Genomic DNA, 19922 nt, shown 5'->3' with positions numbered 1-19922 from the left:
ATCCAGGCAGTCAACAGTTATCACTCAACCCATCACCAGCCAAGAAAGCAGAACTTCTCTCAGTAATGAGGATCAGCACTGTAAAATAGCACTCAGGACTTTATTCCCCTCCCACCCCGCCCCCACAATAAGATATCAGTGTCTCAGTTAGCAATAAACAGCTTATTTCTTTCCAGTATTTGTTACACGGGGACAAGGAAGACATTTCAGTTCTTAGTTTAAAGTAAAAAGATTGCATTTAAGATTACACTTCCATCCCCAATCTATTGGGGGAGAAATTACAAGATGGTAAGCAAAGATGCAGTTAAATATTCAACCTTCTACTGAGTAAAAAATAAATAAATAGTAAAAAAGAAAACTCACAAACACAACTATGTAATTGCTTTTTTCTTTTATAGGGCTGTTATCTCTTGAAACTTACAGCATTGGAGCAAGTTGCATAAAACAAGAGCTTCCAACAAAACTGTTACCTGAGCATTAATCCTTACCTGCTCCCTGTTCCATTTCCACTAGGGAAGTCATGTACTTTGACTGGAAACTGTTCCATCTGGCTGAGGCAATTATTCATTTTGTGGACTAACGCCAACAAAGGTGCATTTTCTAATGGCTCTAATCTTCCAAGGGGTTCTTCTCCAGGGAGCTGAAATATGTTCAAGTCTGAGTTATGTGCTTTAATGAATCCATCTTAAAAAATTTACACCATGACTTGTTTCAAAAAATAGAATAATGAAAAAAGGAAATTAAAATCAGTGCTCTGACTTGAAGTAGCTGCAGTATCAGGACAACTAGTTGATACATAAGTTTATGGAAGACTTGTTTCAAAGAATGCACTTCTCTCCCTGTTTAGATTTAATAGCCTCACAGATTTTAAGCATTCACCAAAGAGTAAGCTTCATGGAAGCTGTAATTAATTACTTTCTCCTCTTCCACATTAAAGCTCCTTCTTTAAAACTGGCCAATCCAGTTTCTTGCAGTATTTAGCACAAAGAGTGAGAGATTACTATCCAAACTCTTTCCGTATCAGCTTTTTAAAGTCAGGAACAACTTCAAAGTTGTTTAAGACTCAAACAATCAGCCATTTTGGAAACTTTTTCTACTGTTGTGTCTAATTTTCTCTAATTACAGGCTATTCTAAAGAGTTTATGACCTGTAAAGACACAGAACCATGTAAAAGATGTTGTATTATACATCCTAGTCATATGCAAAACATTCCTCATGTCCTCCATCCTCAAAAGTCAAGGTCATCACTGAATCTCAGATGGTCAAATATGTACAATTTGAAACAAAGATCACTAAAGAATTCCAAAATAAGAAACAGGAAAACTTACTGGAGAAGAAAAAAATACATGAAGAAATCTTTTCAATCTGATATCCCTGCTTACAGCATCTTTCTCACTTTTGGATGTCAAATAAAGCAGCAGTTGTTTCACAAACCCACTGTGCTGGATTTCAAATGAGGAGACGTCAGACTCCGAGACAATGCTACGGATTTCTACAAGGCACTCTGTTCCACCATCCACCTGAAAAATATATTGGCAATATTTTAATTTTACTACACCCTAATATTAAGGAACACCTATAGAAGAGGAAAAAGGGTAGAGGGTATAGTAACGCAATACAAGCAATAACCAAGTAAATAAACTTGAGATTAGCAATTTTTCTATTTACAAGGAGGCATTACAGGTGATATTTGAGTTTTCCCCCTTTTAGAAATTGGATCCTGCCTTTCTTTTGTCTCATGCAAAAGAAAAATGAGCTCCAAATAGAAATATGGGGGGAAAAAAAATCATACTGGTATAGATTTTACAGGACATCCTTGCAGGAGAGAAGAGGGGTGGTTTCTATATGTATTAGTATTTCCTCAGATCAAAGGATAGACCATAACTAAAATAACTAAACAGCTGAGAAGTTAAAGGTTTAGATCCTCTGTCAAGGATCTCAGTAGTCCGAGAAGCAAGGCAAGAGAAAGAGCACAGCAGCCTTTCACTAAAGCAAGGTTCTAATTCTTGACATGCTAGTAGAATTTACCAAATCTGCATTTCTTCTATCCTGTCAGCAAAATGCTACCCTTTTTTTTCCTCCCCTCTGCCTGAAGTTCTGATTACAATCTGTGTTCTTCTCTAGGAAGAAAGTCAACGAACACTTAACTGAAGCATTTTTAAAAGCTGAGACACACATTGTGACACAGAGCTAGGAAACAAGAATACCACTGTTAATGCTAGTTATTTGTGATAAATAAGCATTTAAGAGCTTATATACTAATTCTAAACACATCACTGCAAGTTTAAGAAACATTTAAGGTAACAAAATCTACACTTGTAGTGTTGTCCATACTATCTAAAATAGTCAGCTTTTCTCCAGAAGAACAGCCATATCCTTCCCAAATACTTTCACTGCTCCCTTTCTCCTCCCCACTCCAAACAAGTTTTCCATTTCTAACCTGGAGGTTGAGTTGTTCAGTTGCAGTGCAAAGTCTCTGTAATACATTTAGTGCAGGATTGCTTCCATCCATGTTTTCAGAGCTAAAATAACGTTCTACAAATTTATGGGCTTGCTCCTTAATCCAGCCCTTAATTTTTTCTCTGGAGGGAAGAAGAAGAAAAAAAGGCATACAAAAGGCATTTGGCCACACTTAGCATCTGCTTACTCCAGTGTACAAGTAAACACAGCAAGCACCGTTTCCCCCATGTTTAACAGCAGTCAGAGGTAGCAACCCTTCCCTCTTACTCAAACTCAGGAAAGATCTATTTCTACTGATTTCTTCTTGTACCATTTTTCCTATTCTCCATTTTTCCAGCATCTTACTATCTACTTTTCAGTTTCTTCTTACTAATAGTTGCCTTAATTTCTTCATTTTTCTCGTAAAGTTGTTTACTTTGTTAAACAGTGTTTACCTCTTACTCATCTTTGATACATGCTACCTAATCAACTGATGGCTTATCATAATAAAGCAGACGCACCTCAAAGTCAACTTCATCCTGTGTTTTGATTTTTTTTTGTGCATACCTGTTATTGGAAATGGTATCCTTGGAAGCAGCCCTTGCAAGACCACTAACTCCTGCTGTTCGTGCTGGTTCAATATTATTACTGTTGGACTGTGTGCTTAATCTTCCCCATGTTTTAGGATTTAAACTTGCCAAGAAGGAAGATTTAGGAGATTGAGTAGTTGTAGGGCTTTTAGCTGGAGGAAGCAAAGACAAAATTAAAAGAATCTCCCAGAATCAACAGGTTTGTTAAAGCTGGCACTGCTGACACAGCCTGTAAGTTTACTTTGAATTTAAAAGGAGTTAGTTATTATTTTAAAAATAATTTACCTTGATTGTCTACTTTATCATCATCTCTTGGAGGAGAATATTTTGGTCTCCTTGGCCCTCGTTTTGGCAGTCTTTTTCTCTTCAGAACATCACTCAGTCGTCTGTCCAAATTTAAAAATAAAGCAACATGTTTCCATCCACCACGTTCATAGGCATACCCATCCCTCAGTTTAAGATGTGCCTGCCAGTTATCTGCTCAAGAAGGAAGAAAGGTTCCTTTCCATACCAAGGAGGGAAGAAGGGGCTCTGCCCTGGGCAAGGAGGCCTCCACTCTCATTTACGGGAGAGACAAAGTGTCTACTCCATCCAGAAAGAGGGGCTTTGCTTGCTGGTGTCACACTTCCATGGGCAGCCTGGTACAGCCAGCAATATCACTGAAGAAGTTTCTCATAATTATCATGTTTTTATATGCGTAACTGTCTGGGTATTCATTTGACTGCACTTAAACAAAAACACACAAATCACTACTGTATAACCACCAAAAGACACTGAATAGTTGATGTGTCTCTCCTATTAAAATGCAGCAAGTACTTTTTCAACAATTAAGTTTCTACTCACCAACCCCTACACTTCTCAAGTTGACATATTTTAATTCTAGTTCAAAGTAAGTTTCCTTATTATGCCAATACACTAAGAAAAATATTTCCCTCTCAAAATAAAGGCAACAGTAGCAGTAATATAATTTATTCCTACAACACATTTGAATTCTACAAGCGTTCAAAATGGTTGCATCCCAACAAAACAACCTAAGCATAACTTCTTTTCCCTCCAGTAACCAGCAGAAAAGAACCATGCACCATAGCTACCATGTCCCATTTCTCTGGGAGAATCACTGTCCTCAGGAGAGTAAAACACGGGACTACAGCTTTTGCTCTTGGCATCCTCTGGTCTGTTCCCAAGTGGCATGGGTTGTTTTGTATCATTAGATTATAACTACCAGGTCACTAGTCATTTTTTAAACATTTCACACAAAACTTGCCAAAAATTACCAATTGACAGTTTCAACACCCACCGTATTTTAGTTTCTTGATATGAAAATACCACAACAAAACAGTTGATTCTGTAGCAGCCCAAGTCAGTCAAGACTTTTTCCCAATATTTTCAGTTTCCTTAAAAAAGTAACTTGTCTAGCAACTGTAATGGCAACTAGAATCAGCAAGAGGTCAACTGCTTAAGAATCAGATCATTTGTTCACAACAAATAGCGCACTTACCCTTGCGGGCTCAAATCCAGAGAATCTTCCCTGCTGTGTTGCAAGCTGGGGGAGCCCAAATCTGCAGCTGCATTACTGGCAGCAGTGGCTGTTCCAGTGCTTATTGTTGTAGTGGTACTCAGCGTTCCTGATCCGTTAGTGCATACTTTTGGTGGGCTTGTCAGCAAAGCTTCAGACTCTGCTAAGTTTTTCACTTGGTGCATCACCCCTTCACAAAAAGAAAAGTCCTTATGCTAACTTTTTTTTCTTTTTTTAAAGACAAAAATCTTAAATTAGAACCTCTTGAGTATCACAGCAACCTTCCTCTGCCCCGAGCACTAACATTGAATAAGTTTTAAAAGTAGTTTAATCCTTTCTGGAATAAATTAACCTATATTATTCACACAGTAGTAAAACAAAAAACAAACCATACACACACACCCCCCATGACAGCAGCAGGAACAGCAGAGGAAAAAAAAAGAATCAGTAAATTACAACAAAGACTTTCTACTAAAGATTCATTAGTTTGGTTCATTAAAGACTCCCCATGTAATTTCAGCAAGCATTCTTTGGCCTAAATAAGTTGACTAGCTTCTAGTAAGCCTGTTCAAACTTGTTTGAGATCCAGAAAAAACAAGCTTCCCTCCTCCAGAGTCTTGGCCAGCTCCTCTGCAGTCATATGAGGATAGCTCGCATAGATTTGCCCTTACTGTGCAATAACAATACTAACAAATTTTTTTTTTTTTTTTTGGGGGGGGGGGGGGGTGACATGAAGGGTGTTCCCCCCACCTGAAAAATATTAGCTTAATAGGAAGGGGAAGAGGGGAAAAAAATAAAAGTACGATTTACCTTCTCTTCTGAAGTAAACACTAAAAATGTCAGGTAACTTTTGCATTAAGATCTCCGCCATCTGAAGGGCTCCAACTACTATCTTAAGGTCTTGACTCGACAGCATAGAGGCAATGTGACTAAAACAGATAATTTGTTAAAATTATGTTTGTGTTTTGCTTTTTTGCTGTTGTTCCAAAAACAAGATAACTCATCTTGCATATATTGTTAGTACTGGAGACTGAAAGCCTCAAATTTCATTGGGCTTTTGCAAAAGCCATAAATAAGAGGATGGAAAAGTCCTTTTCTCATCTAAGTCACTTGTACCAAGTATTTCCACAGAAATGCATAAAGGAGAGTAGAAAGTTTTCTTCCTTGAAATTACATAGTGTCAGAGAACTTTGTATTGCCTATTGAAAGCTACACATTTAGTTTGCTTCCTACTTGCTTCCTTTTGTCTAAACCCTAAGCTTATATTGCATATGGGATGCTTCACGGATAGAACTAAACTTACCATTTGAATGCCATGAGAATCTGTTACTGTTTGAATCATATTATTCCAAAAGTCACCTTACCTCCCAGAAGAATTTATGGGCAAGTTTTAGAAATTAAGAAAACAATAAATAGTAGTGTTAGACATTACTGGCCATATAGGTAACTTGATTTTCTAGTAAGAGCCCAGACTGGTCGTACCACAAAATCTAAGTTGCAAGAAACTCCTGCAGAACAGGCAACTTTAGCTTCAAAATAAACAAACAAACAAATAAATATGAATTAAAACGCAATATTTTCCTTAAAAAGTGATTCAAAAAAGTAATCATAACAAATTTGAGTTGCAAATTCAAAACATTGCATTTCATGACTGCTAATATACTCACCTTGAAACAGCATGGTTTTTCAGGACATCCTTCAGAAGTTCAGCATCAGCAAAATAAATTATCCTAAGAATTGCTCTAAGGCACTTGTGTCTAACAGCAGGTCCAGCTGAAGAACTATATACTTCATAAAGAACACCAAATAATGTTTTGATAAAGGATTTAGCCAACTCTGGGTCCTCCTTCATTAGCTGGGCTCGAGCATCATCCTTCTTCAGTTCTGAATGTCCACCTGTGAGAAATTGTGCACCAAATCACTGCATAGCTCTCTGCATCTCTGCTCTGTTTACTTTTTTTAAGGCTGAATTAGTTTAGATCTCAAATCAAAAATGTATGTTAGTTTAAGAGCCAGAAGTCAAACTGACAAGAATGTAGTTACTAAATTTAATGTCAATGAAAAAAGGAGGATTTATTTCTTCAATTTTCTTATACATTTCTGTATATTAGTAAGAAGTGGCCTACTGGCTTTCTCTCATAATCCTCATTAAGAGAATTTTTGTACACAGACAACAGTTTCAGAAAGCACCAAGCCAGAAACCTCCTTCCCCCACTTCCAATATCTGTGTATTTTTAGTTCCCAGGAAGAGCTTGTATATTAAAAAGAATACATTTCAGCAGTTTGAATTTTGTTGCAAAGTCTTCTTCATTCAAGCGATCAGAACAGTTTGATGTTCCACAGAAACAATAAGAAACATATTCCTGTTTGCTAAGTGGACTCCTGAGCATCCTAGCATAAGTAAGCAATAGCCAGAGAGGCCAGATGTCTTCTCATAAGCTGTACTTACTAGTGTTCGTATTGGCTAAAGGGTTTGGTTTTCGCTGAATGGCACGTGCTGTTCCGGTATCCTCATTTATTTGCTGCATAGAATTAAAATCAATAGTATAGACACGCCCAAGTGTAGACAGGCTTATCTCATCCTCACCAACCTGATGAGCCGCCTACAAACAAAAACAAAATTTAAGTTTTAAGAAATCCCTAACAAATAGGAAGCCATAGGAAGGCAGGGAAAGGGACAACACAGTGGGAAAAGCAAGACTGATACAAATACAGTAAAAACAGTGATTAAGCATTCAACAGTTCACCTGCTACTGAATAACAAAATAGTGCAGTATTACAGCAGGAGGTTTAAGAAACTCCTGTGTTTCATATTGGGAAGAATAAGACTGATAAGCATATTTTCAAAACAGTAAAAAAAAAAAACACTCAGTTCCCTGTATAACTGCACACATATTTAAAAAACATCACCACACAAACACGTGTGGAACTACTACCTCTATTATTCGACTATCAATCCTGTTATAAGGATGCCAAAGACCCCTGTCATCTCGCCATTGCCATATTGCACCATCTGTATTTTGCGCATTTCCTTTCTTTAGCATAGTATCAACAGCAAAGATTCCTTCTTTTGGCAGACAAGGCATCAGTTCACTGAAAAGAACATTAAAACAGCATTTTACTAGAAGTACACATGCTAAAGTTAATCTGATCTAAAAACTGTTCGCCTTCAATTTAGAGAATTTATGGAGTTAACATACCAGCCAGACCCAGAATCTAGAACTGTATAACTTACCAAATAAGAGAAGTAAGCTCATAAAGTTCTTGAGGACTTCGTGGAACAAGGTCAATTTGTTCTTGACAACTCCCATTTGAGGCTCCACAAAGGAGGAAGTGAAGCGTTTCTGCAATATCTATAAAAATTATTCTTCATGAGATTGCCTGCATCAGAATATGGGCCCCATTTTGTGCTGAATACTACACAGAAGAGATAGGCACATCCCTGAGCAAACAGGCAAAAGGACAAGAACCATCTCTTTGGACATTATAAAAAAAGGTGTTTCCAGGCCTTTTGTTGTTGTTAAGAACATTAGGGTAGGAAACTTCAGTAAACATGCAAGGGCAGGGAAGAGTAGTAGTGGAACATATTTGGAGTAACAAATCAAAATTTAGAAGATAGAAAGAAAGGAATGAGTGAGTATCATGACACTTAAACAGCATATTTACTTTCTTTCACGCTTTCTTAGAAGCCACCCTTAAACCATGTTTCTCCCACCTGGTAAATATTATAAGATGACTATTCAACTAGCATTGAAATAAAAGTAATTTGTGTGACTAACAGACTCAGTCAGGTGAGTGCTCCAGTGACAATAGAGACCAGAAAAGGTGAGGGGAAGGAGGGAGGGAAACAATTCCAAGAAAAATACTTTCAACAAGATTAACTAAACTTTATATCCCAGGAGAAGCATAGTAAGAGATGAAAATAAAATATTATCTGTATATAACAAGTGCACCAAGTTCCATATTGACTATAGCCACACAAACTTAAAGAGAAGCCCCCAAGAACATGCAAGAACAAGAACTCACTTTGCTTCATAAGTTGCACTGCAAGTGTAGGACAATTGGAGCACATTAAGGAAAACATGCGCACCACCATGATGAACATTCCTGAGCTCAGGATAGGAGGAGTCACTACCAAGAGTTGCTGGATATTTGTTAACAAGTCCTTGGAAGCAACCTGCTGGAGCAAGTTCTTTAACAGAGAAAAGAGAAGTTAAAAATGCTAGCCTGATTTTGAAAGATAAGCCCTTGAGAGAAAGGGAGGGAAGGAGGAAAGAAACAAAAACCCACCCTCAAAAAACCCACACCCTTACCTCCTCATGCTGGAAGTTGTCCACTAGCCGTGCAAAACAGAGACAAGTGCTTTCAACGGACTTTTTATCCTATTAAAAAAAGTTAAGTTTCAGTTCCTAGAAAGCTCATATGTTAGTACATACACAGGTCCTCAAAAGGTACTCTGGAAGGGGTTTATAATTTACTGAGCGAAACAATCCCAAACTTCAGAAATACCAATATAATGGTCAAGAGGAATCTGTGCTAAGTCAAGGACTTTGACAATCTCATGCCCCAGGTGAAAGAACATGCTTAGAGAAAGGCTTGTCTCCTCTAGTAAGCCTATTTGTTGTTACAGGAATTTGGGTAAAGAGATTTCTCCTGAACCACACAGGAATACTTCATGATTAATTTTCTGAAACAAACATAACACCACTGGCATTCAATGTTTCTGCAAATGGCTGTGGAGAAAAAGAACCTCCCCCCACAGGAATCTGAAGTACACAACACCAGAGTGATCAAGTAAGAGGTGAGTGGTGTAATATTCTTTTTAGATTCTAGAGGGAGTATTGTACAAAGCTGAAGTGAGTGGAGATACCTTCATGGTTATTGTTTCATTTCAAAGCAGTTTCTCACCCAAACTCTGAAGGGACCCCTGACACTATCCACAGCTTCCAGCTGAACTGCAGACTTCATATACTGCTTCAGGTTTGCTGCTTCTTCAGAAGAAGGAAAAAACACCCCCAAAACCTAGATAGGCGATACTGCTCAAAGCCTCTCAGAATCTCTCTTTTTCATCATGTCAGAGAAACCTATTCTGATCTTTAAGGTACCTGGCTATCTTCTTACCATAAAGAGAACTGAACAATCCAACACAAAATACAGATAGTACACCTCACTGCATTTGGATATTGCCGCAAAGTCCTGAAGCATGGGAAAACAGAGCTACAGACAATGACTACATGAACATTGTTTTTTCCACATGCAGTACAGCTGAGACATCAAATCCAGTAACACCAAGACAGCAGAGACTGCTCTAAAAATAGCTCAAGTTAAAAAGTTAATTGAAAAGAGCTAATTCAAGATTTTTTGCCAGAAAAATTCCACTTTAAAGTTTCTTGAAGTCTTACTTTTGTGTACTATAGCCTCTCTTCACAGGGCAGCAGTCAGTACCTGCCCTATTACTGCTGTGAATAGCACTTCCTACCCTTTCCAAAGCATCATCTAAAGCTGACACATTTGACTTCTGTGAAGCTGCCTCAAAGACTTAAGCAGTCTCTCAGCAAGACAACATTAGCAGAATTAAGACTATCACAAGAACATACAAAAAGCTTCCCTGGAGACTTTCATTTAGTTTTATCTGTTAAAGGAAGAAAAAAAAAATCTATCATTTCTCCTTTCTCACCTTACCGATTCTCTTTAAGAGGGATTTGCCAACCAAGCAGTATGCCCAAATCTAGACCTCTTCTGGTGCAATAGTCATTATGAGTGCTCATGTATGAGCACGGAAGCACTGCAGGATAGGCAGATCTTTAAAGCCTCAGAGCTTAGGATTCAACAGTTCAAATTATTGAGCAAGAGCAGGAGCTTTCTTTCTAAGAAGCACTAAATCCTCCCAAAAGGTCAGTTGGCAAAAAAACACGTAAGCTTAACTGACACTGAAGAAGTTTTACCTAGTTTAGAGTAGGGGAGAACTTTAACTTATTTGTTAAGAAAAAAGAACAGTAATGCTACTGGATTTCTTCTTAATGGTGGTAGCAAGTAAAGACTACAAAACCACTATTATTTATGTTTTACGTTCAAGTACATTAGTTATCTCATTTTACAAAATTAACAGGGGCATCATGAATAAAGCGTGTTTACAAAAAACAGGGAATCTGCACATACACCAGAATATCATAGCTTAACACTACAGAAACTTTAAGATATTTACTAGACGACTCATAGTGGCAAACACAAGTGATACACAATAAGAACAAGATACCTGAAGGCAACTTTATACTACTTTTAGGTCAAAGTGAAGACTTTGAAGACATTGTTTTATAAAAGCCTCTTACCTGATGGGTTAACCTTTGTGTAAGCAGTGGCAAAGAGTCTGCCACAAAGTGAAACTCATCAGGTGTTATACTCTGGCAGCAGTTAGCAGCAATAGCTAGCGCGTTCCTCTGTGCATTTATGCTGAAGAATTCCAGATACAGCAAGCAGTCTGCCAACCCACCCTATAACAGATAAACAGACAAACCTTTTCATTCTCCATACTGCTAAAATTACAGAAATTGTTTTAAGAACTTTATTTTAATTCAGAGAAATTATAGATCAGATAGATCTGATAGAGAGATACAAATGCTTTCTTCTTCTTCTATACTTACTGCCTGCAGAATAGCTTTACTATGTCTGCGCGATAACATCTCCAGGGCTGTCAGTGCCTGCTCTGCCACATCAATGCACTGAATAACCTGCAGCTAGAATAAAACAGGAAAATTTGTAGCTTATTTGCTAAACCAGTTTGCAAGAAAAACTATCTTCATTAACACTAGGACAGTTAACCTGTATTAAGGCATATGCTAATGTAACTGCACCGCTACTTGCGACCAAAGTAGCCAATTTAAGGCTAGATCATCTGTGTAGCTAGTTCAAGAGTTTGCAGTTTGTATACATTACTCTTTGCAACACCAGTTAGACAGTTTTCTGTGAATCAGACAGTGCTTTTCAGTAAGAGCATGAACAAGGAGTAAACTCATCTTTAAAAGTTTCTCATGGACTATGTATTATCTTGTAAGCTATGAAAAAAGTCACTGTTTAAAGGATAATTCTGAAGTTAAAATATATATATAAAAAACAACTTTTTTTTTTTTTTAATAAATACTGTTGCAATTCATTTTACCTTTTCCAAGAAGACAGGAATTGCATCTACCACTACAGCAGATGATCTGGGAAGTGCTTCCATCATGTACGTTAAGGCCCGACAAGCATGGTTCATCTATTAAGAGATTTAAGTTTAGATGATACACTTCTCTCCTTCAAGAAATTTCTTATATACTACAAGTCACTTACAATGTCAAAGTTGTGCTCCATCTGCAGCAATGTTATCTGTTAAAAGAAAAAAAGAAGTGTTATTCCTTTATTTAGCAAAGAAGTATCAAGTCATCAGCACAAAGTACAAACATTACTGCAGCTTGTGACTCAAGATTAACTTCAGTAACAATTTCAAGAGAGCAATTACCTATTTTTCAAGCAAAGCATGGCCTCAAACCAGAGAACGCTTTTTTAAAACATATGTATTTAATTGTTAACTATACCACTCCAATTACATAACATTACTCAAATTACATAGTATAGGCTATGTATCAGAACAGCTTCTTTTATATAAGGTATTGAACAATTGTTCATATGCTGCAGTAACATAAAAGCATGATTATGTTTCAAAAGAAATTAACCCAGGAGAATGCTGTGGAAAAAGTTACGAGTTCTTCTACACATTATTCTCCTGGATCATGTCTGCTACAAGAGCCACTTCCATCCTGACAAGCTTACGTTTACAGAGTAGGATTTTCTGTATTCTCATAAAGCCACTTCCGTTACTTTCACCATGGTATCCAAAGACATACAAAAGATTACGTTAAACTAAATCAAGTCACTGCATTGTTTAAATCCATCTAACAGTCTACATGTCACAAAGGCTACAGATTTTACCATTTTTCTGGTTAAACATGCAGTGAGCTGCAATTTCTGCTCATTTATTTTTGGAGGGTGCTTAGTTTTTTAATTTGCAGTCCTACTTCTGTTCACATTGGACTGCTTACCGCGGTTTGTATTGAAACTTAGATTTTAAGTTCTCCAAAGGGGAAACTACTAACAATACACACAGCAAGGATTGTTTTATTCGTATCCACCAGTTCCTACCACAGGAGAAAGACACAATGGCCAGCAGCCTCATATGGTGCAACCTAAGGGCTCTTTAATGGGACCTCCAAGTTCTGGGTCTTTCTATTCTAAAGAATCACCGGCAACACACACAGCAACTACTGCCTGAAAACTATACAAGTGAGAAAGGAGAACAGGAACCGTTTCTGATGAAAGTATTTATGCTTTTTAAGCCAGTACTAACCAAATGGGTCTCAAAAATAAATAAAGAAATATTTCTACACAGATATACACACACACCCCACACCATGGCCCAGCACTATATGGCTTATTTAGGCAAAAATAAAACACAGAAAAATATTTACAGATTCTAAATAGTAGGCCAGGAAAGAATATATTACTGTGAGCAAGAAAAGACGTAGTATTGGCAGGCCCTAGAGCAAAAAAGCTGTGGAAGAAAAGCAAACCAGATGCCAGGTGAGTTTTTGCTATTAAGTATCACACAGCACACTGCTTACAGTGTTGAAACAGACCTCTTCTGTGTATTTGCAGGAGCACCAGAAGTCACAACATTTTCTATATACCCATTCACATTATCAGCTCTTCTTTAATAGATGAAAGCTTATGACATTTTAAAAATTGCACATAAAGAGGAACTGTATGTTGAAAAAGAGAGGAAAGAAAAATCTTATATATTGCTCCTCTCAACATTCCCTCCAGCTACAAGCACAAAGACCAACAAATACCTCTTGAAGTTAAGAATACTTGATTTAAGCAAAATACCGATTGGAATTACGACTTCCATAAGATTTAAACTTTACCAAAGCTGGTACAACACTCTTGACTGGAAATCCTCCTAATGTTTCTTCATTTCCCATGACCAACAGCTGGCACATCTCAATCACTGCCTGCAGTTGCTGACTTTCATCAGTGGCTTGGAGACCTTGTAGAAGCTGTTGGGCTTTAGAACCTAGATATTGGGGAAAGAGATATTAGGAAAAGAGATACTGGAAGAGGTAAAGATTCAAGGCAACCACTATATTTCTGCCAGAATGGAAGACCAGAGATAGCTTGCTTTCCTCCGTATTTGTAGTTTCACTTCCCTCCCCTGCCATAAAAAAGGGAGTGTGGAAGGGAGGCGAAATCTCATTCTTGGCTGCCTTTCCGGTGCTGACTGGTCAGCATAGGGAGTCCACCACACTCCTCTCACCATAGCCATCTTGCCAACCTACAGCAGGTGACAGAACCCACAGGTCTTCATCTTTACAGAGCAAAGGCCTTCAACACACACCCCCTGGATAATACAGAACACAGAGTACCCATTAGACCCTGTCTTCTGCTTGGCAGGCAGCACAACAGGCTGCCTTTGGCTCTCCTAGAAGCTGAAAGGACTTGGACTGGAAAGGATGTGTCTTATCCAGCTGCATAACACAGATATGGTGGAACAAGAGTAAGGAGCCATGTTCGCACTGACACACTGTCTGAAAGAACCAATCTCTACTGGACACCCAAGACACTTTGAAACTATGACCAATGCACCTTGGGAACTGGCACACCCTAACAATTTTAAAGCTAGCTTACGCACCGACTTAAAGCTAGCAAAAAAACCAAGGGTTTGGGGGTGGGTCTTTTGTTAAGCAGTCCATCATGCAAAGTAAGCCCAGAAAGGAAGAGAGAAGGAAGGGGTGAAAGGGGAAAAACCCTCCCTTCCCCACCTATATAGAAATGTTAAGATGTCCAAAAAAGAAAAAAAGAAAAGAAACAGGGCAAAAGCAAATTTCTCTTCCTTATAGGAAGAGAGGCAAATTAATATTACTGACCAGTGGTCTACCACTATGGTGGCAGAGAAATCTCCAACATATGCACCATTTTAATAAGATATGTAGCTAATACAGATACTAGGATTAAGTAGTGTCTGAATTCTACTAATCTGGAAGTGGAAAGAATTAAGTCAAATTAGACAAACTTTGCTTACTAGCTCCACTTCCAATTGTCCTGTGGAAGAGCTGCGACATCCGAGGACCAAGAGGGCCAAACAGGTGAGGAGGGAGACCCCTAGCCTCTAACAGAGCTAAAAGCAAACAGAGGATAACAACCATTGTCAAAGCTTCTACATATTTTTTCAAAAGTTTAAATTCCACGAAGCTGCAATTTCAGGCTACAAGAACTTTGATACTTTAGGAAAGAAGAATTAGGATTAGATTACTGCATCTACCTAGATTTCTGAAAGCACAAAAAAGACCACCTTTAGAGAACAAATAACTCATTTTTGTGTGCACCAGGGTATTAAGGCCCACAGGATTTAAGAAGTCACCCACTGAGTTTCTGGAAGTTGTATATTTCACAGAACAAATCTAGACTACTAAATTGATACTAGAAGTCTAGATCTAGAATACCAGACATACTAAGCTGTAATTTCAAATCTGAACTCAAACAATAGTAAAATAGGTTAAACTTATCTTCACATTTCCAGTGAACAAAAAACTGTTTATTATGGGAATTGAGTGAGTGGCATGATTAATCTGAGAGGACATAAAAAAGATTCACAGCTTTATTTGCTGATGAGTAGGAGGGGGAGAACTTTGCTAGATATTAAGACTAGTGAAAAGAATGCTTAAAAAAAGTCTTCCTCTACTTCAGCTAGATGTTAAGTGGGTGATTCTGATGTTTATTGTAGTAAGTCTGAACACCGCTCAATCTAAATAAGAATTAATAATAAAAATCAATTTAGCTCAAAATACCTAATGTCTACCTATGCTTAACGATGACCTATAACCAAGTGAACCGGTAGTGATTTAGCACTCATTTCCAGCATTTCCACATTAAAGATCCAGACTATCCAAAACCTACCATCCGCAAAGGATGATCTCAGAGCTCTTTGCACTATAGGGTCAAAATCATTCACAGTTGCATGACATGCAGACTGAGTTTATATCTGTCTGAACTCTCAGACTTTGAGAGACCTGAATCTTTCTACATCCCAAGCATGAAAGCGAGCATTTTAAGAACATTAAAATTTTGTTTGGGCAAAGCTTATAGCAACAAGGGTATCAATGACAAGCACAAAAAGTATTAAACAGAAGTGGGTAGAGTAACAGCAGGTCTAATCAGGCCTGAAAACTGAAAACTTATTCTTGTAAAGACATATTTTCATATTTGCGAACTAGCTTACACACTTAACAGGACTGTGTTCCTAATTCTCTCCCCCCACCTCATCTTGGGGAAAAAAAAAAAAAAAAAGCAATCAACAATACATGAAGTGTAATACTACTAAATGAGTCCTTACACTATACCACCCCTCCAGACATTATTTCCAAATTCTTGCATCTTTAGTGAATTAGAATTTGTAACTCCATATTTCAGAAGAACTATAGTAAGCAAAGCATCATGTTCACAGATAGAGACACAAACTACAGGTTTCCAGCTATACATCATACAGAACTTGTTTGGACCCTGTAAATAGCCATAGTGACACAACAACAAAATTGTAAATTAATATCAGCTTCATACCTTGTAGTCTTCCCATCTCAGAGTCATCTGACTCACTTTCTCCAGAGGTTGTCATACCTACAGCCCCAGCAACAGAACTAGAAGCTAGAAGAAATAAAATTATGATTAGTAAGTGTTAAAGTGCCTGTAAAGCTACAAAATTCCTATCAACTCTAGCATTAAGAAAAGTGGTTCTTAAGATACTCTGCACTTAATATTGCTGCAGTCATACTTCTGTACAATTGTCACTCCAATAGACCAATGCCTGTCTACTGCTCTAGCCCTTTCCAAAAAAAGGAAGAGAAAGGCCCTATCAAACCAAGATGACAAAAAATAGCTAGATCAGGAAATTATCTTTCATATATATATTCATACGTTTAGTACTTTTTCCAGTATTATGCTGCACTTTGTCTCAGTTAATTTAAACTTATTGCAATGATGTAGTTCATTTTAAGAGCAGAACATCGAGGTTTTCTACAATCCAACAGAACTGTCGGAAAGCTCCTTTGAGCTCATTGCTGATCAGGACCAGATGATAAATGTAAGTACCATGTAATAATACAACTGGCTGGGGGATAAGATACTCGAGTGCAAATAAGGATATATTTCTTAACTCAGTGATAAATTTCTCCAGTACAGATAGGCTAGCAATTTCAGCAGAGAACTATTAGAACTTTAAAATATTTTCCAGTAGTTACAAAAGAGCTTTTACAAGTAAATACATGTCTTTTACAGTCTGAACAATTTGGTCTTTCTCTTCAGTTGGCACTACAGTAATTTATGTAGCATTAGCTGAAATTAGTTTAGTTTTCAGGCAGCCTCCTCCTTTCCAGGTCCGCTTTATTGGAAACAGCTTGGAGACTATGAAATAGCATAATTCAAATTTGTACCAGATGTCCAAGAGAGCAGGTTCAAATGTAAAGGTTCCTCTCACTCAAAAAGCTTCCAAAAGCAGGACCAACTTAAATCATAGTTTTCCCCTAGAAGTTAAGTATTTTACAATGCTAAGAAGTTTATATCAGAAAATATGCTACAATGCTGCAGTAGTTCTTACCTGCAGCTCCCTGGGGAGCCTCATCTGTACGCGCAGCTGAAGAGTTAACTCCATCCTGGTTGTTATCCGGATCAGCCATCTTCTCTTGTCGGCGAGCTTCAGCTGCTCCTCTTTTGCCCAGGCCAGAGCCTCGCCGACTAAAGATTCAAAAAAACAGAGGTTTGGGAGTTATAAACTAAGATTTAATAATGTGAGACTATTCAAAAGTTATATACATTTACACAGATCATAATCACAAAGGTGCACAAACCCACAAATGTGCATTAGAATCAGTCTTCACAAAATTCTGCAAACCCCCCCCCCTTTACCCCTGCACTATCAGTGATTTGGTTGTATTAACACATTATAGCTATGTCCTTCCATAATGCCATTCAAGACAAGGTAGCCTACTAAAATACAAAAGTCAAGATGATCAACATTAAAATGACTGTTAGTTACAAATTACATGCACATTTGATTAGTATTTTGATGACAGAGTAGTTGTCTTTCTATAAAGTTCTAAATGACTGAAAGCACAAAGAGAACCCTGAAGTTCTGCTTGGTTTTCAGTGCCAGAACAAGTCTGAGGGTATGGGGCTTTTTAAACACAACAACCGTCACCACTACAAAAACACATGCCTACGAAGACAGACATCAAATTCAAGTGCACGCTTGACAACAGGATCAGAGTTCAGGAGCTTTAAGGCATGAAAGACAGATAAGAAGTTGTGCTGAAACTACTAATCTAGTTTAGGAATAAGGGGAAGAAAAGAAAAAAGTTTGTTAGGCTTAGTAAATCTAGCATCAAAAGAGATACAACTGCAAGTACTTTTTGCTTTTCATCACAGGATGCATTTACTCCCCACTCCCCTTTAATCTACTGGCTGTTTGAAAGTATTAGTTCAAGAGTAATTTTCCCCTGCATCAGACGACACATCATGTATTTAAGTATTTTTAATATCAGCTGTTTGGAGGCAACCGATGACAAGCAGAGTCAGCTCAGAGATGTACATTATTAAAGTCTCCTATGTGACACCATAAAGCCCTTTTTATTTTTCAAAATAGTCAATTTTGTTATTTGGGAAGTAGTTCAGAATTCTTTATCTCTTAGTGTTTAAAGATATTAGAGACCTCATTACGGAAAGGATGATTTGAATTTGAGATATTAGTTTTGGCTGTTTCTTCTCCCCCACCCACCTCACCCCCTGAACTGGGGTACTTGAGGGAAGTCTGATGGTGCCAAAGTCTATGCATATCCATGACGCCTGCGTACATCACAGCAACTCAGCAGGCCTGTAAAGCTGCAGCTACTTCTCCGATAGCAAAGTAAAAGCTAGGCATGGTTAACTTCATGCACGAAAATACAAATAACAACCTGCCGCAGTAATCACAATTCATTATTGTATGTTTTACCTGGTGCTAGCACAGGAGCCCGTGGTCTTTTGCCGTGTGCTCCGCCGCAAACTGGGGAGCTCAGCAGGTGGTGATTCACTGCGCTTCTTTGTAGATTTTCGTAGACCTAAGTAATATGTAAAGAATTAGGAGAGTAAGTCTTTAAATACATAACGGTTCTACAAGGAAATGAAAGGCAACAACTTCTACAGAAAAATTGCTATGAGCCAACATCAGCTCTTTTAAACTCCTTATATTGAACTGCTGCACCAGTGAGGGAAAGATTTAGATAGTTATTCTTTCACTCACTATTTTGAGTTAAGTACTATTACTCTCCAAGTTGTTACTTGGACACCTTTTCCTAACCTTTACTCTATAGCTTAGAAGTCCTTTTCATGCTAAAGAGCTACTACATTATGGGATACAAGTTTCCTATTTCCACATGTTGACATACAATACACCTCAGACAGAAAGTAATTTTAATTTTGAGTCGAAAAGAGAAAAAGAAACTATATTTAGGGGTGAATGTCAGATCTGTTCTCTCCCATGCCTTTAAGTAAATCTGTGTAGAGTAAACATGATATATGATCACCTTCACCAGCTGAATCTTTATTCTAGTCACAGTCAGTTTGATCTACATTACTAGAGCTTATTCAAACCTGCCTTAAATCCAAAGCAAGCACCCCTCCATGAGTCAAGCAGTGCTAGTGTTCAGAGATCTGTAACAGGTATTCTTTGTGTTCTCATTTTAACTAGATCCCTTCAGCCCCTATCACTGTCATAATGTCACTTTAGGCAAGTAACCAAGCATATCCTCATAACTTAAGGAAAGAAGTTCTGAAATTTTTAATTTAAAAATATTTACACTGTTGAAGACTGACATACGGGACATTAATTTGCTCCAAGTCATGAAGCCATCATTCCAATGGCATCTCCCACCACAGAACCAGGTGGGTCAAATACACAAACACCCTGCAATACAAGATTTTCAAATGATGAACAATCCTATTACCAGGCTGAAATACCCCAAAATATAGCTTCCAGACCAGAAGGCTGGCAATTTAAGCATGGAAAATTCAAAAACCATATTACATTCAATTTTACATTTCAGTTCCCTGCTGCGTTTAAAACGCAAAAACAGAACACCAGACTTATGACATATTATTACAACAGATGTAAATGATTTTGAAAGGATGAGACAATTGTGTCATTCTGCCCTCTTCTGGCAAGAAAGCAGAATAAAACATGTAAGCATGCAGTAGTTTAAGCACAGTAACTATCAAATTGGCTTCTTTTAATTTTCTTACTCTAAAAAAATATTCCAAGA

At 37.7% G+C, this 19922-nt stretch overlaps 1 protein-coding gene across 10 annotated transcripts in view; it reads right to left on the bottom strand.

The window, feature by feature from the left end:
- TRIP12 (thyroid hormone receptor interactor 12) overlaps window positions 1-19922 on the bottom strand; it is an 82927-nt gene that overhangs the window by 19161 nt on the left and 43844 nt on the right. For 9 of the 10 annotated variants that reach the window (XM_067301879.1, XM_067301882.1, XM_067301881.1 and 6 more), the window contains 22 exons: window positions 18617-18722; window positions 17225-17361; window positions 16192-16275; window positions 14657-14752; window positions 13503-13651; window positions 11872-11907; window positions 11702-11797; window positions 11187-11279; window positions 10875-11036; window positions 8859-8927; window positions 8572-8737; window positions 7781-7898; window positions 7482-7638; window positions 6995-7148; window positions 6213-6441; window positions 5356-5474; window positions 4528-4735; window positions 3315-3415; window positions 3007-3181; window positions 2441-2582; window positions 1329-1520; window positions 489-640 (listed from right to left, as the gene is read on the bottom strand). In XM_067301879.1, coding sequence (XP_067157980.1) covers window positions 489-640; window positions 1329-1520; window positions 2441-2582; window positions 3007-3181; window positions 3315-3415; window positions 4528-4735; window positions 5356-5474; window positions 6213-6441; window positions 6995-7148; window positions 7482-7638; window positions 7781-7898; window positions 8572-8737; window positions 8859-8927; window positions 10875-11036; window positions 11187-11279; window positions 11702-11797; window positions 11872-11907; window positions 13503-13651; window positions 14657-14752; window positions 16192-16275; window positions 17225-17361; window positions 18617-18722 — 2941 coding nt within the window. The remainder of the gene's footprint in view (window positions 1-488; window positions 641-1328; window positions 1521-2440; window positions 2583-3006; window positions 3182-3314; window positions 3416-4527; window positions 4736-5355; window positions 5475-6212; window positions 6442-6994; window positions 7149-7481; window positions 7639-7780; window positions 7899-8571; window positions 8738-8858; window positions 8928-10874; window positions 11037-11186; window positions 11280-11701; window positions 11798-11871; window positions 11908-13502; window positions 13652-14656; window positions 14753-16191; window positions 16276-17224; window positions 17362-18616; window positions 18723-19922) is intronic. The other variant, XM_067301887.1, reaches the window with a different exon arrangement.

This window comes from Apteryx mantelli, chromosome 9, assembly GCF_036417845.1.
Source record: "Apteryx mantelli isolate bAptMan1 chromosome 9, bAptMan1.hap1, whole genome shotgun sequence".
NCBI classification, from domain to species: Eukaryota; Metazoa; Chordata; class Aves; order Apterygiformes; family Apterygidae; genus Apteryx; species Apteryx mantelli.
Note: the sequence above shows the minus strand (reverse complement) of the source record. Positions and strands in the feature narration are given on the sequence as shown.